The following is a 15,481-nucleotide window of genomic DNA, read 5'->3' as shown; positions in this document are numbered from 1 at the left end:
AATCAATGTTAAGCTGTAAAAGCCTGAGAGAGAATGATGATATATATATATAAAAAAAAAATACAGGAAAGAGATCCACTGGTTAGAGATGCTGGATTACTTGGAGGTATACCGCGCTGACCCAGTAACTAAACTTTACTCTCGTGTTGTACGCGACGAGAGAAAGAGAGGCTTTTTGTTCCATCAAAAACCTCATTTCCTCGACGATTTTGCTTTGAACTATATAACCAAGCGAACCCGGTCGGCTTTGCGTTTTGGATCCTCCTTTCCGTTGTCGTCGATGACATCGCGTGTTCTTCTCTTGCATTTCAAGCGCTCGTCCTCAACTTTTGTTCTTGGTGTCTAGTCATGTTTAAATACCGAGAAAATCCCCGCGAGAAAAATTCATCTCACATATTGTATTTTCCCCTAACGAATACATTATTAAAGAAATTTTTTTTTTTCCTTTCGATTATATAAAACTAAATAAAAATATTAAAAAATTAAATTAATACTTAAAAAATTTTTATTATCATTTTTTTTAGAAAAAAAATTTAGAAAAAATAAAAATTTTTGCAGACTTTTTTAAATGGAGAAAACGAGAGTTGATAAAGATGAATAAACGAATGATAAAATTTTCTGTAAATTTTTGGTTACATACACATAGACGAAAATACATTGGACTGTTAATTATTTACGCGATGCGGTTGGATTATGAATGGCCAAGTGCACATGAGACCACATCTGGCTCAAAGAGAATTTAATGCCCGGAAAGTATGGATTTGAAATATGTTCCTACCTTAGTAACATTCTTCATTTGACGATATTTAATAAAGTTTTAAGACCGCAGATTAACATAATATAAAGCTTTCACGTTATTACAGATATTTTACACTACTATTATATTTGATATATGAGAAGTATTGAGCGTTTATTTAAATACTTTTGAATTAAATAATAAAAAAATTAATAAATTTTTAAAATTTTTAATAATTTTAGTACCAGCTAAAAAAACAGCATCCGAGCTACAATGGACCAATTATCCTCTAACCTACAATGGACCAAAGAGGGTAAAAATTTTTGAGATAAACTCTCTGGCATAGCAGAGGATTTATAAAAAAATGTTTAGGGCACTATTTGACAGGACCTACAGCATCCGAGCTACAATGGACCAATTATCCTCTAACCTACAATGGATCAAAGAAGATAAAAATTTTCGAGATGAACTCTCTGGCATAGCAGAGGATTTATAAAAAGTGTTTTGGGCACTATTTGACAGGACCTACAGCATCCGAGCTACAATGGACCAAAGAAGATAAAAATTTTCGAGATGAACTTTCGGGCATAGCAGAAGAGATATAGTGATTTACAAAAAATATTTCGGGCACCATTTGATAGGACCTACAGCATCCGAGCTACAATGGACCAATTATCCTCTAACCTACAATGGACCAAAGAAGATAAAAATTTTCGAGATGAACTCTCTGGCATAGCAGAGGATTTATAAAAAAATGTTTAGGGCACTATTTGACTGAACCTACAGCATCCGAGCTACAATGGACCAGTTATCCTCTAACCTGCAATGTACCAAAGAGGGTAAAAATTTTCTAGATAAACTTTCGGGCATAGCAGAAGAGATATAGTAATTTACAAAAAATATTTAGGGCACTATTTGATAGGACCTACAGCATCCGAGCTACAATGAACCAATTATCCTCTAACCTACAATGGACCAAAGAAGATAAAAATTTTCGAGATAAACTTTCGGGCATAGCAGAAGAGATATAGTGATTTACAAAAAATGTTTAGGGCACTATTTGACAGGACCTACAGCATCCGAGCTATAATGGACCAGAGAAGAAAAAATGTTCGAAATAATCTCCAAAGGATTTTTAATATAATTCGAAAATAAGAAGATCGATTATTAATTATTTTTTTTATTGAGACTTATAAAAACATATATTTTTTTGCGGTATCTTGTTCTCCAAATGGAGCGAAAAAGCTTCCTGCTGGTTACGTCGGGTTTCATGCTGCTTTAGGATCGACTGGGTCCTTTAGAGAAAAGGGAATACACGCGAGGGAGAAAAAAAACATATTCGTGAGAGGGGAAAATAAAATAAAAATTTATCCAAGGAAACGATTTTTAAGTTTCATTTTTGTATTTTTTTTAAGGATTCAGTCTGGCTGAACAATAAGAAAAAATTTGATATAAAAAATGGAATAGTATTAAGAAAAACTACTTTTTAAATCTCGGTCTTTGAGTTTAGAGACTTTTCGTAAGTCAAGAAAATTCGCGAAGTTGTATTCCAATCTGTACAATAATCCCGGAAAGCTTAAACACGACTCTCGTATTAAATTCACAGTAAGACAAAAGACTTTGATTCTGTTTCTAAAGAGGTCTATCGTGTTCGAGCTTTACAAAGTGTATAAGCTGTCTTTTCTACAATATATATATATATATATTATTATCACTCAGGGACATTGTTCAATTATTCCTGGCAATCCTTATTCATATATTGTTATAGAGAGAGAAATTCCTACACTTTGTCAACATATGTAGAAGAGAGTCATCTTTGCTTGAAAATGCACGTTCCATGCTCTATGTAATATCCTATGAGAATCAAACATGTATATACCCTTAACTCGTACGTGTAAATGGAACACGGTTTACCCGCACATTCAAGACGCACGAAGGGGTCGTTATCGCATTCACTACATTGGTACGAATATGGGCTTTATTTGCAATCCGAAATTCCCCCCCCCCTACTTCTCTCGAATTCATGTATTACATTTGTTATTCAAATATCATTTTAACCAATCGCACAAAATAGCTAATTCAACGATTTGTTTAATTCACATTTATATATATTTACATTAAAATATATTTTTTAAACTTTCACGAATTCATTGATTTCTTTTTATATTTTTCCAGCAAAAATTTATTTTTTCTCCAAAACTTAATGAATTTATTTATTTGATTTCTTTTTAATTTTTCCTCCAAATATTTGACGAATCTACTCCCATTTGGAAAGATTCCCCGGAAAGTGCCCCATGGAGGTTCTATTAGAATTCCGCCGGAACTTCCAACGTAATTCCGTCGGAATTCCATTGGAGTTCGAAAGAATTTCCGATGGGAATCCGACGGAATTAGGACTCTAAAAATTTTGAAAAAAAATTAATCGGAATTCCGAATCGCATCGGAAATTCTTTGGAACTCCGATATGGAATTCCGACGGAATTACGTTGGAAGTTCCGGCGGAATTCTGATAGAACATCCAGGGGGTTCATTATGTAATTCCATTTACAATTTTTCTCATTTCCACTCACACTTCCATTTCCACTTTTCCTAATTTTCATTTCCACTTCCACGTTCTCTCATTTTCACTCCCATTACCACTTCCACTTTTTCTCATTATCATTCCCACTTCCATTTCCACTTCTACTTTTTCTAATTTCCACTTCAACTTTTTCTAATTTTCATTTCCACTCTATTTCCACTTCCACTTTTTCTCATTTCCACTCATACTTCCATTTCCACTTCCACTTTTTCTAATTTTCATACCCACTTTCATTTCCATTTCCACTTCCACTTTTTCTAATTTCCACTCCCACTTCCATTTCCACTTTTTCTAATTATTATTCCCACTTGCATTTCCACTTTTTTAATTTTAATTCCCACTTCCACTTTATCTCATTTTCATTCCCACTTCCACTTTATCTCATTTTCATTCCCACTTCCACTTTTTCTCATCTCACGTCCAATTGTGTAAATGAAAGTGGAAATGAAAAATAGAAAAAGTGGAAATGGAAGTGAGAGTGGAAGTGGAAAAGAGAGTGGAAATTGAATTTGGAGTATAACAATTAGAAAAAGTAAAAATGGAAGTGGGAATGAAAATTAGAAAAGTAGAAGTGAAAATGGGAATGAAAATTAGGAAAAGTGGAAATAGAAGTGGGAGTGGAAATTAGAAAAAGTGGAAATGGAAATAAAAATTAAAAAGAGTAGCAGTGGAAAATGAAGTTGGAGTAGAAATTCGAAAAAGTGGAAGTGAAAATGGAAGTGGGAATGGAAATTAGAAAAGTAGAACTGGAAATGGGAGTGAAAATGGAAATGGAAGCGGGAATAAAAATTAGAAAAAGTAGAAGTGTAAATAGAAATGAGAAAAGTGGAAGTGGATGTGAAAATGGAAATGGAATTACATAATCGACCCCCAGGGGGCACTTTCCGGGTTATCTTTCCAAGTGGGCTTATTTGATTTCTTGTTTTATTTTATTTTCAATATTTTTATTTTCAGTGTTAGAAATTTGTAAATTTGAATCAAAAAAAAAAAAAAAAAAAAAAAAAAAAATGAAATTTGTTCGTCAAAAATATTGATTACAATCGGTATATGGTTTTTGTGCCAAAAGCAATTGGCACACAAGGGGTGAGGGTATAAATTATTGGAATCAGCATTCCGAGCCAGTGTTTGTAGTTAATTGCAAATTGGCTTCAACGCAACTGGCAGATAAAGACGGGAGTCGATAATAAATATGGCTACCTACAGATTTCCACTTTACAGCCTCTCTATTCGAGTTCAAGCCTCAGTCACCACACCAGTAATCAAGCACTAAACTTCTGGCACAGCCTTGGCTAATTAATGGAGACTGATTGCTCAACTCCATTCACAATAGTCAATTGCTGTGACTTTGTGCTATCGATGTCATTTCAAGTATGACATTCTTATAGAAAAAAAAAACTACTAAAAAAGAAAATTTGTCTCTGTGACCAAAATGTTTCAATTAACGTTCAATATTACTCAATTTATTATTATTATTATTTCTATTAATATTTTTATTAATTATTTTTTTATATAATTTTTTTATTCTGATACCAAATAGGGAAAAAATTATTATTAATTTTCAATTATTCAAGAAAATATATTATCAAAACTCCTTTTTCTGACATCCTTTCAATTTTCACACATATCGTTTATATATTGATTTCCATTATATTATGTAAAACAGTTTTTTCCAACGATATTGAAAATTATTGTTGAATTATTTTTATTTTATTTTATTTTATTTAATCACAATTATAAAAATTGCGAAAAAAAATGAAATTTAACTAATAATAATAATTAATTATTAGAGAGAATGGAATTACAGAAATTATGTCACCTTCACATATATGGTTCATAAATGTATTGTTATCAAAGACCGGAGTTATGTCATGCGAGGAATTTCTGTGACCGTAGTTAACCTACCACCGAACATAAGCTGAGGTCTCGTGAACCCAACTGCGTGATTGAAATTGTTCGCATAACAAAAAGTTTACACTTTCGTGAATTGTTTACATGAGAAAAAAAAATATATATGAAAATAAAGTCGATCAAAGGTATCTTTGAAATTTCACATTTTTGGGCGAAAAAAAAATTTGCAAAAAATATTAAATAGAAGTCTCGGAAGTAAATAAAAAATAAATAATAATTTTTTTCTTAAAAAATGGCGTATGTACATACCTGATAGCCATGCTTTTCGCCTTGAGATGGTGCCATCTTTGGTTCATTTCATCGAGTCGTCGCTGAAGCATAACGGCGTCATCTTGACTGGCCAAAGAACTGAGAAGTTTCCTTCCTGTTCCATTCAACGATGCATAAACATCTCGATGTGTCTCGATTTCGGACTGAAGATCCTGTAACAAAAAAAAGCAAATTTTCAATATATATAAATACTTCAAAAAAAAATACTTTCTTTAATCTAATTTTTTTAAAAATTAAAATAATTTTCCTCTTCGACACAACTCTATTGTGCGCTATCAATTTGCAATAAATATTATGTTTATTATCCAAATAAAAATGATAAATAGAATAATGTAATAAACGATTAATCTAGTAATAAAAGCCAACAATATAAATTGAATGCCTTTTTGGGAAAATTGATGCTTTTCTATAATAATAATCGAAGGGGATTTCAAAAACACATAAAAACTTAACGATTCACTGTTAAATTTCCGATCAATCCAATATCAAAACAAGTGCATAGAACAAAATAGCAATTCTAGGTAAAATTGAACCGGTGATTGTGTCCCTTTAGTGGAAATGGCTAACTTTATGGGAAGCGCGTGTTGGTACCATTTCGTCATTTCGTCGTCGACGAGAATATTGTTGAATGTTAGCGAACGGAAATGATTTATGTTATTCCCTTCATACGTATTGAACAATTGTCATTGTACATATATAGTTACAAAATGGCTCTTATAAATTTTCAAAAACATTGTATTTTCAAAAATTTATTTATAAACTAAAATTATGACAATTTTGAAAAATATATTTTTTTATAAAAAAAATTATTTTAGAAAAAATTACATAATATATTTACTCTCTAAATCTGAATTAGTAAAAATGTTTACTAATTTAAATTAGTGACTCACTTTTTGCTTTAGAATTAGTAAAATTTTACTAATTATTAGTAACTTTTACTAACAATTAGTAAAATTTTACTAATTGAGAAGCAAAAAGTGAGTCACTAATTCAAATTAGTAAACTTTTTTACTAATTCAGATTTAGAGAGTAATTAATAATTTTTTATTCGTGAGATATTTCCTTCATCTTTTTTTGTAATCGACAATTTTGGACTTTCGAAATAAATAATTCGCGCTGGACGTCAACTTCAATCTTGACCTTTTGCTTTTATTATTTCTTTTTTTTCATTTTTTTTTTTTTTTTTTTTTTTTTTTTTTTTTTTTTTTTTTAAGAGTGAGGGATTCATTCGACGTCACAGCTCGACGCATCTGGTTTACGGATGGATGGTCCGTATATAGCATGATATTTCCCGGTATTTCTGCCCGAACTGGCAGAGGTGACGGCTGGCTTCGTGGAAAATACGTGATCAAAAATAACGTACTGACTCGATTTGGTTATCAAAATGTCCAAAATCGTGACACATCCATCAAAAACAATTGCGTGTATATTTAAATGAAAAAAAAAAATTCTACAAATAAAAAGCACAATGAAATCGTCCGGATTGTGTAAGAAATAAATTTTATTTCGAAAATTAAAAAATTATTAAAAATTTGTAGATTTTTTAAATAAATAAAAAAAAATATGAAACAGACTTTCATTTTGTCCCCTAAACTGGGGTAGAGAAAAAGAAATTAATTCAATAAATTTTTCATTACAGGGAAAAGTATTTTTATTGTTCCAATAAAGTATAAAACAAATTAAAATAAATAGTTTAATAATTTTTCAATTAGGGAAAAAGTGTAAATTATTTAATTGAAACGTAATTTTTATTAAGAAAAGTGTCAAGAATTCGAATTTTAGGCTTTTGTTAATTTATTTTTAGTTTGAAATTAATAAAATCGATTGTAACTCATTGGGTTTTATCAGCTTACGAAATAGTTTTAATGGGAGACTAATGTCAATAGTAGTAATTTAATCAATTAAACTTATAGTTCAGTTTTTTTTTCTCTCTTTCTTTCTCTAAGAAAAGATTGGCCCGAGAAATGGCTATATTTACTTCTATCGGATATTATGTAAAAAAAATGAAACCCCAGTTAAATAAATTAAAATCCAACGCAAAAGTTGAATTTAATCAAGAATTTTAATTAAATTATAAAAGAAATTTTTCCATTAAAAAAGTTAACGAGGAATTTAATTCTCATTCGAATTAAAAAATTTTTTTTATAAAACAAATTTTTAGGGAAAAATAAATTTTCTAAACTTTAAAAGGAAAAAAAAGAAGAAAGTATAAAAAATTTTTTGTAAATGTAAGAGATATTGAACTTAAAAATCCACATAAGTCACCAACAATGAATGCCGGCGTACATGAGAAATTTTTACATATAATGAAATATTCCACACTCAATAAAATTTAAAAACTAAAAATATATATTTCCAGAAAACATTTTTCATGAAATATCTACTTATTACTCACCAAATATAAATTTCACATATTCTAAAATTTACATTTTTTCATATTCTTTTTGACACGTGATTTTTTTTTCTAAAAGAAAAAATGTTCTTTTTATCAATAGGAAAAAATATAATTTTTTTTTTTTAAATAAAAAATTTCTTTTTTTCAAAAAAAATTTCTTTTTATAAAAAAAAAAAAAATTAAAAATTAAATTGTACGAATTTTCGAATGAGAGAGGAGATTTTGGTACTTTACCTTCTCAAAGAGATGCAACTCGGCGATAAGAGCGTAGCAAATGAAGATGAAACGTGCATCTTCAAGATTGCGGGTACGTACCCCCCGAGGGGTAACCTCTTGGGGGATGGTAAACCCCCCGGGCCAGGTACCACCCCTTATGGCACCTTCCCGAAAATCCACTTTAAATTCTACACCTTAATTTTCCCACATTTTTTTACATGACACTTTTTTTCCCAAATTTTTACATTTTTCTCAACTTTTTCCAAAAACAAAAATTACTTTCCATCAAAGTTTCGAATTTCCATCACTATGACTATATTTCATTCGTACACTATAGAATAATACGCGACACTTTTTGTATTTTTTATTCATTTTTTTTTTAATATAAAAGTCTAAAGGTTTTTCTGTGGAAAAAATAAAATACTCTAAAATGGAGAATAAAATTTAAATTAGTGACAATTTATTTATTAATTTTTGTAGAAATTTTCACTAATTTTTATTTATTCAAAATTATTTAATAAAATAGGCTTTGATTTAGTAGTATTTTTTGTACTAAAGTTTTAGTAAAAAATGACTAAAACTGTAGAAAAAAAAAACTATTATTAACCCAAATTATTATTACTTATTTTTAGAAAAAGTATTACTAAACTAAATAGTAATTTTTTTTACTAAAAATAAGTGAGAATTTGTTTACTAATTTGAATTAGTATTTTACTAATTTTTAGTAAAATATCACTATTTACTTTGGTAATATTTTTTACTAAAGTTTTAGTAATTTTTCACTAATTCTTAGTAATTATTTTTTAGTAAATAATTACTATTTTATTTAGTAATATTTTTTTACTAAAGTTTCAGTAATTTTTAACTGGAAAATTAGTAAAAAAATTTCTACTAATTTCACTAACTAAATTCAAATTTAGAGAATACATGAAATTATTCTCAATTTTTTTGATTGTTTTCCAGGGGACAAAATTTTAATTTTCATAATAAATTTAACGAAATATTAAAAATTGTGAGATTTTTTTTTCTTTTTCTGAAATACAGTTTTTTTTTTACGAGACACATGTTATATATAAAGAATTATTTGAGTGTTTGCTTACGATCCTAAGGGATACAACTTGGAAAAGAATTGCGTCGACTGTAGTCAATGTTGAATGGGAAAAAAAAAAGATGTATATGAATAATGTATAAACGAAAGAATCCAAAGTAACCAACAGAGGCTATATGTACAAAAGCAAAGGTTTTATCGCTGAATCTTTTGATATCGAATTGTGTCTCACCATTTAACCGAGAACAAAGGGGGTTCCTGAATTTGACAAACTTTCTCTAATGGACTCACAAATTATTTTCATTCACAGTGTAAATATATATTTGACTTTTAAATTTTTCTTTTCGATTTTTATTAAATTATATTTTATAATATAATCGCATATTCAACGGAATGTTGAACTGGAAAATTTTAAATAAATTGAACTCAAAAAAATTTTGTGTCTAAAAAAACAATTTGAAAAAAATATTTTTATGATGAAAAAACAAAGTAGAGGAAAATTGCTGTTTTATAATTGACATGTGTTTTTTTTTATTGCTTGAAATTCGAGTACTTGATAGGTTTCTGGTTAAAGAGAACCATTAGTGACAACCACACGTATTATAACACTCTTACATGCCATTAGGATTTCCATTAAACCTTCTAGAGTGATAAAAGTCGAACGTTTCTTGCAGATAATCAATCAAGCGTCAGATTGAACACATTAAAAGGTTCTTTTAGCTAAGAAGAAGAAAAAAAAAAGATGATTCAATGTTAATTTTATCCTTGGATCTTTTTAATCAAAGGCATCTCTTTTTCTCTTCATCAAGAAAACTGAACTACACAATGAGTTTAAATTTTATAAAGAGGGGGGGGGGGGGGTAAAGAAAATTATTATATTCTTAAAGTAAGAATATAATATCCTTAAAATTGGAAACCGTTCTCTAAATACTCTCAATCTGTAAGAAATATTTTCAGAAGTAAAAACAGGATTCGAAATTTCAATTTTTATATTTAAACAATTTTTAATTAAAATTAATTATATTTTCTAATAAAAAATATTTCTTGAAACATTAATTTTTTTATGCTTCGCTATCAGAAAAAAAATCTGACTATTATCAAATAAATCTTTTGATAAATACAAATAAATATTTAGTTTATAAGAGTCAAGTAACCAATTATTTGATACATATAAATTTTTTTATAAATATTAATTTTTATTTTAAAAAGGAAAAAAAATACTAACGAGACCATTCTCTAAATATCCATTTGGACGAGAAAGAGTATGAATGAATTTTTTTTTTTTTGCAAAAATTGAAAAATAAAATATATAAAAGCTGAAAAGGCCACAATCGTATATTTGATACTTATTTTGTGGATTGCCAGAGTCGTGAGAGTCGCGAGAGGTAGGAAACGAGTGGATTTAGCTTGCAGTGCTCTGAGAGAGAGGAAGAGAGAGAGAGAGAGAGAGAGAGAGAGAGAGAGAGAGTGACTGAGTGAAGTGCATCGAGCTCTCTACGAATGGAAAGAGTGGAAATGGGCGAGTTAAGCGGCTTTCGGGCTATTACTGTGAGGACCGCACAGCATCAGCCGTCCTCGCATTCTGGTTTCATTCCCTCACCGATCAAAACTCTCCTCTTTCCATTATTTTCCACGGCTAAATGTTACGATATTTAAAAAAAAAAAACCACAAATAAAAAATCAGTCATTTTTTATTCTATTTCCCTCATACACACACACACCAATACCTATAATGGGTCATATAAATTTAATTTACACAAAAAATATTATTCTTTCTTGAAAATATATTAATTTTCTCTTGAAAGAAATATTCTTTTTTAAAAAAATTTCCATTGAAAGAAAAAATTGTGATGTAAAACGATTTTTAAAAATATGGAAAAAGAGTTAAAAAAAAAAGTAATAGTTTAAACGATTTTTCCAGATTTTCAAAATTTTTTTTTTTTTTTGATATTCAAAAACCTTGGAAAAAAAATTTATTATATATGGAAAACGAAAATGTGAAAGATTTGAATCTAAACAGAATTATGGAATTTTTCGAGAGCGAATAAATCGTGGATATAAAAAAAAAGAAGTAAGGTCGAGAAGATCGTATCGCGAAGAACTTTTTGAAAAAAAATAATTTCGATCTTTATCGTTAAATTATTTTTCCTTCTTTCATCATTATTATATTAAAATACTAAAAAACGACCATTTTGTTTTTGCCAATTAAATTTTACATACGCATATATTTCTTTCCCTATTTTTTTTTAATTTCGTTCAATGATTTTGAAAAATTACTTTTTACGTGACTTATAATTTCTGAGAGAGAGAGAGAGAGAGAGAGAGAGAGAATGAATGAAACCGGGAATATTACGCGCCTACCAATTGGTTCATTAACACTATATGTATTAAATCCTTAATTAGAAAATTTTCAATTGCATAAAATATTATCCGCAATTAAATAAACCCAGACTAATTAAATTGACTCGAGGATTTCCATAAATCTCAAATTAGGTCGTTTTGTTAAGTATGAATTAATTATAAAATGTTTTGCATTTGGAGAAATGTACTCAAGTATAATATCGATAAATATCTTTAATATTGTTTAACAAAATTAACAATGTTTATGGGAAAATATTGTCTCTGCACAATAAAACGAGAAACCGATTTTCTTTACGACTTTGGAATACCTATATGTGTGTAGTATAAATCCTTGAAATTAGGGCGGATGTGAAATTTCCTTCTTGAAATTGAACACAGAAGCTTTAACGAAAATCGAATTGTCCCTTCGATTAAGGTTGGTGTGTACAACATGAGCACTAAGCCGTTTTCAACACCTAACCCCGAGGGCGATGATCGAGATTACTACAAAGCAGGACATCGAATAGCTTATTGAAGATCTGTGTTTATTGAAGATGGGGTTTAACATCAAACTTTTTTTTTTCCTATATCAAACGCACCCAAAAATTCCCTTAGGCAAAATTTTCGAGGGACAGACTTTTCACATTTTCTTTTTTATTGATAGTACGAGAAAACTTACTTTTCCCTCGATATCATATAAAAAAAAAGTTTTTTTTTTAACCTAATACTAAAATTTTTGTGAAAATTTTTAATATAGAAAACTTCCGGGTTTTGAAGATATATATTTACAGTATAAATTTTAATTAATGAGAATTCGTTTAGTAATTCTAGTAGAAATTTTTACTAATTTTTTTAGTAAAATACTATTATTTGTTTTAGTTAATTTTTTTTACTAAAGTTTCAGTGAAAAAATGACTAAAAATTAGTAGAAATTTTCACTATTTTGATCATAATTTGATTTAGTAATATTTATTTACTAAATTTTAGTAAAAAATGACTAAAAGTTTAGTAAATAAATATTACTAAATCAAATTATGATAAAAAAATAGTGAAAATTTTTACTAATTTTTAGTCATTTTTTCGCTGAAACTTTAGTAAAAAAAAATTTTCTAAATCAAATAATAGTATTTTAGTAAAAATTAGTGAGAAAACCTATCAATTTATAGTAAAATACTATTATTTGTTTTAGTTAATTTTTTTCTACTAAAGATTCAGTGAAAAAATGACTAAAATTTAGTAGAAATTTTCACTATTTTTATCATAATTTGATTTAGTAATATTTATTTACTAAACATTTAGTTATTTTTTACTAAAATTTAGTAAATAAATATTACTAAATCAAATTATGATAAAAATAGTGAAAGTTACTACTACTTTTTAGTCATTTTTTTTACTGAAACTTTAGTAAAAAAAATTAACTAAAACAAATAATAGTATTTTACTATAAATTGGTAGGTTTTCTCACTAATTTTTACTAAAATACTATTATTTGATTTAGTAATTTTTTTTTACTAAAGTTTCAGTGAAAAAATGAATAAAAATTAGTAGAAATTTTCACTATTTTTATCATAATTTGATTTAGTACACGGAGAAAAAGAAAAAGTAATTTTTACTACTTTCAGAGTAAAACTGGACCAACTCGAAGTTTCTGCGCATCTCTGGCAATTTTTACTCCAAAAATAGTAAAATTTATTATTTCTATAGTAAATTTTACTGTTTCCGTAGTAAGTTTTACTATTTCTAGAGTAAATTTTACTATTTTTGGAGTAAAAATTGCCAGAGATGCGCAGAAACTTCGAGTTGGTCCAGTTTTACTCTGAAAGTAGTAAAAGTTACTTTATAAAAGAAATCTTTTTTCTCCGTGTAATATTCATTTACTAAACTTTTTGTCATTTTTTACTAAAAATTTAGTAAATGAAAATTACTAAATCAAATTATGATAAAAATAGTGAAAATTTCTACTAATTTTTAGTCATTTTTTCACTGAAACTGTAGTAAAAAAAAATTTACTAAATCAAATAATAGTATTTTAGTAAAAAATTAGTGAGAAAACCTACAAATTTCTAGTCATTTTTTACTTAAACTTTAGTAAAAAACCACTAAATGAAATAGTAATATTTTACTCAAAAATTACTAAAAACAAATTTTCAAAAAAAAAAACACAGGCAGTTGCAATACCAATTTGAAAATGTCTTTTGCGAACAAGTAGTATAGTCGAAGTCAATTGAGAAAACGAGTTTTCTCCTTGGAAAATAGTGACTCGGGCTGCTAAGTCTTTGGAAAACAGTCCAAATACATTGAAAGCTTCCTAGGGCTTACTTGCGGCAATACGAGAAAAATAGAAAAGCCTGAGCTGTCTTGTTGGAGTGTTTATATATATATATTTTTTTTTATTCTCTTCGTATCTACTCGAGGCTTCTGAGTTCGCTGTTGAGAATTCATTAGACTTTTCAATGTTGAAAGAAAAATGAGTACTATGCCTTTGGCAACTTGGACGAAATGAAAAAAAAACCATTTTTTTTTTTTTTACATTTTTCGTTCATTTCATTTGGCAAATATGAATTGACGCTCAACGTACACACAGAATTCATATAATTTACTCAAAAAATTATTTCATTTTCAAAAGTAAATGATTTAAAAGAATTTTTTCACTTTTTTTCTGAAATTTTATTTTCTTTTTTTATTTAGGTAATTTGAAATTCTCTTAGTATAATATATTCATAGGAATCAAGAAATTCGTTATGTCTGACTAAAGACTGTCTTTTCTACTTAAAATTTAATTCCTATTTTTTATATACTAAATTGGTTCTTTTTTCTAAGTAAAAATTGACATTTCTACTTAAAAATTAATTCCTGTTTTTTTTATATGCTAAGAAAATTATTAGTTATTATTATTATTATTAGTTTACTAAAATTATTAGTCTTGCATATTATTTTGAAAAAAAAAAAAAATTCCCACTTTCGAATAATATTCCAAAGGAATTAAATAATAAATGTCCAGAGACAAGTGAATATATAAAATTCCTTGAAATATTTCTTCATGCAAAGAGCAATGATTTCTCAATGTTGAACAAATATACTAATATATATATTTGAAGTAAAGAGAAATGCAAATAACTAATATTAGTATACATTTGCATTTGTAATTATCGGTAAAGATACATATTGATTATTTACACATGCGGTACATTTCGGTCGAGTAAATTTAGCTTTGAAACTTGACGATTTCACGATATATGTGTATATGTATTGTAAAATTGGAAAAGCCCAAGCTTTGACTGGGAAATTCTCCCAATATATCTCTTGGCATCATATGGTGATGATGAACATATTATAATCGCATGCAAAAAGTAAATAATTAAATCAATCAATTCACTATAATATCGAGTGTTTTGTATATTTATATATATAAATGCAAATTAAACTGAAAAAAAAATTTATTTCACACAAATAATCGATTACTTGAATATTATCGCTGTTTTTTTTCCCTGATTCATTTTTTTTTTGAAATTTCATTTTGATTTCCTTTGGAAAAAAAATGTATGCGAAATTAACATAATTATAAATGTCGTATTTTCACGAAAGACAGAAAATGATGAGTGTTATATAGTTAATATCTATACTTGTTCAGAAGAGAATCATATTGCATGATTCATTAATACGCAGCATTATCCGAGGAACGGATCAATATATAGACGGTTTCGAGTAACCGATACCGCACTCGGGAGCCAGAGATCATCCTTGATTGTAAAATCGAGAGCGTATATATATATACGTAAACCATCTGTGGTAACCGTATAATTCGAAAACGCGATATGGCGTGGCTTACGGCTGGATAGTGGTTATTCGACATTTCCGCGCGCGTATCATCATACATTTAATAGCCTTCAATAATTGATACAATTGGGTCTGCCAGACCCAATCATAGTTTCAATTCTTGCTCTAATTAAATGAGAACAAAATTTTCAATTGAAATTTTGAAAAAAA

General features: G+C 28.0%; 2 protein-coding genes across 4 annotated transcripts in view; one reads left to right on the top strand and one right to left on the bottom strand.

The window, feature by feature from the left end:
* Positions 1 to 15,481, bottom strand: part of LOC127291003 (dystrophin, isoforms A/C/F/G/H) — a 269,910-nt gene that overhangs the window by 62,621 nt on the left and 191,808 nt on the right. For all 3 annotated transcript variants that reach the window (XM_051319880.1, XM_051319879.1, XM_051319881.1), the window contains exon 40: positions 5,475 to 5,647. In XM_051319880.1, coding sequence (XP_051175837.1) covers positions 5,475 to 5,647 — 173 coding nt within the window. The remainder of the gene's footprint in view (positions 1 to 5,474; positions 5,648 to 15,481) is intronic.
* The window catches only part of LOC127291026 (39S ribosomal protein L34, mitochondrial), a 456,612-nt gene that overhangs the window by 283,797 nt on the left and 157,334 nt on the right, over positions 1 to 15,481 (top strand). The window lies entirely within an intron of this gene.

The sequence above is a fragment of the Leptopilina boulardi genome, unplaced genomic scaffold (genome assembly GCF_019393585.1).
Source record: "Leptopilina boulardi isolate dan_hultmark-lab unplaced genomic scaffold, ZJU_Lbou_2.1 LbouV2_123, whole genome shotgun sequence".
NCBI classification, from domain to species: domain Eukaryota; kingdom Metazoa; phylum Arthropoda; class Insecta; order Hymenoptera; family Figitidae; genus Leptopilina; species Leptopilina boulardi.
The sequence above is the reverse complement of the archived record's forward strand: the minus strand, read 5'-3'. Positions and strand labels throughout refer to the sequence as shown.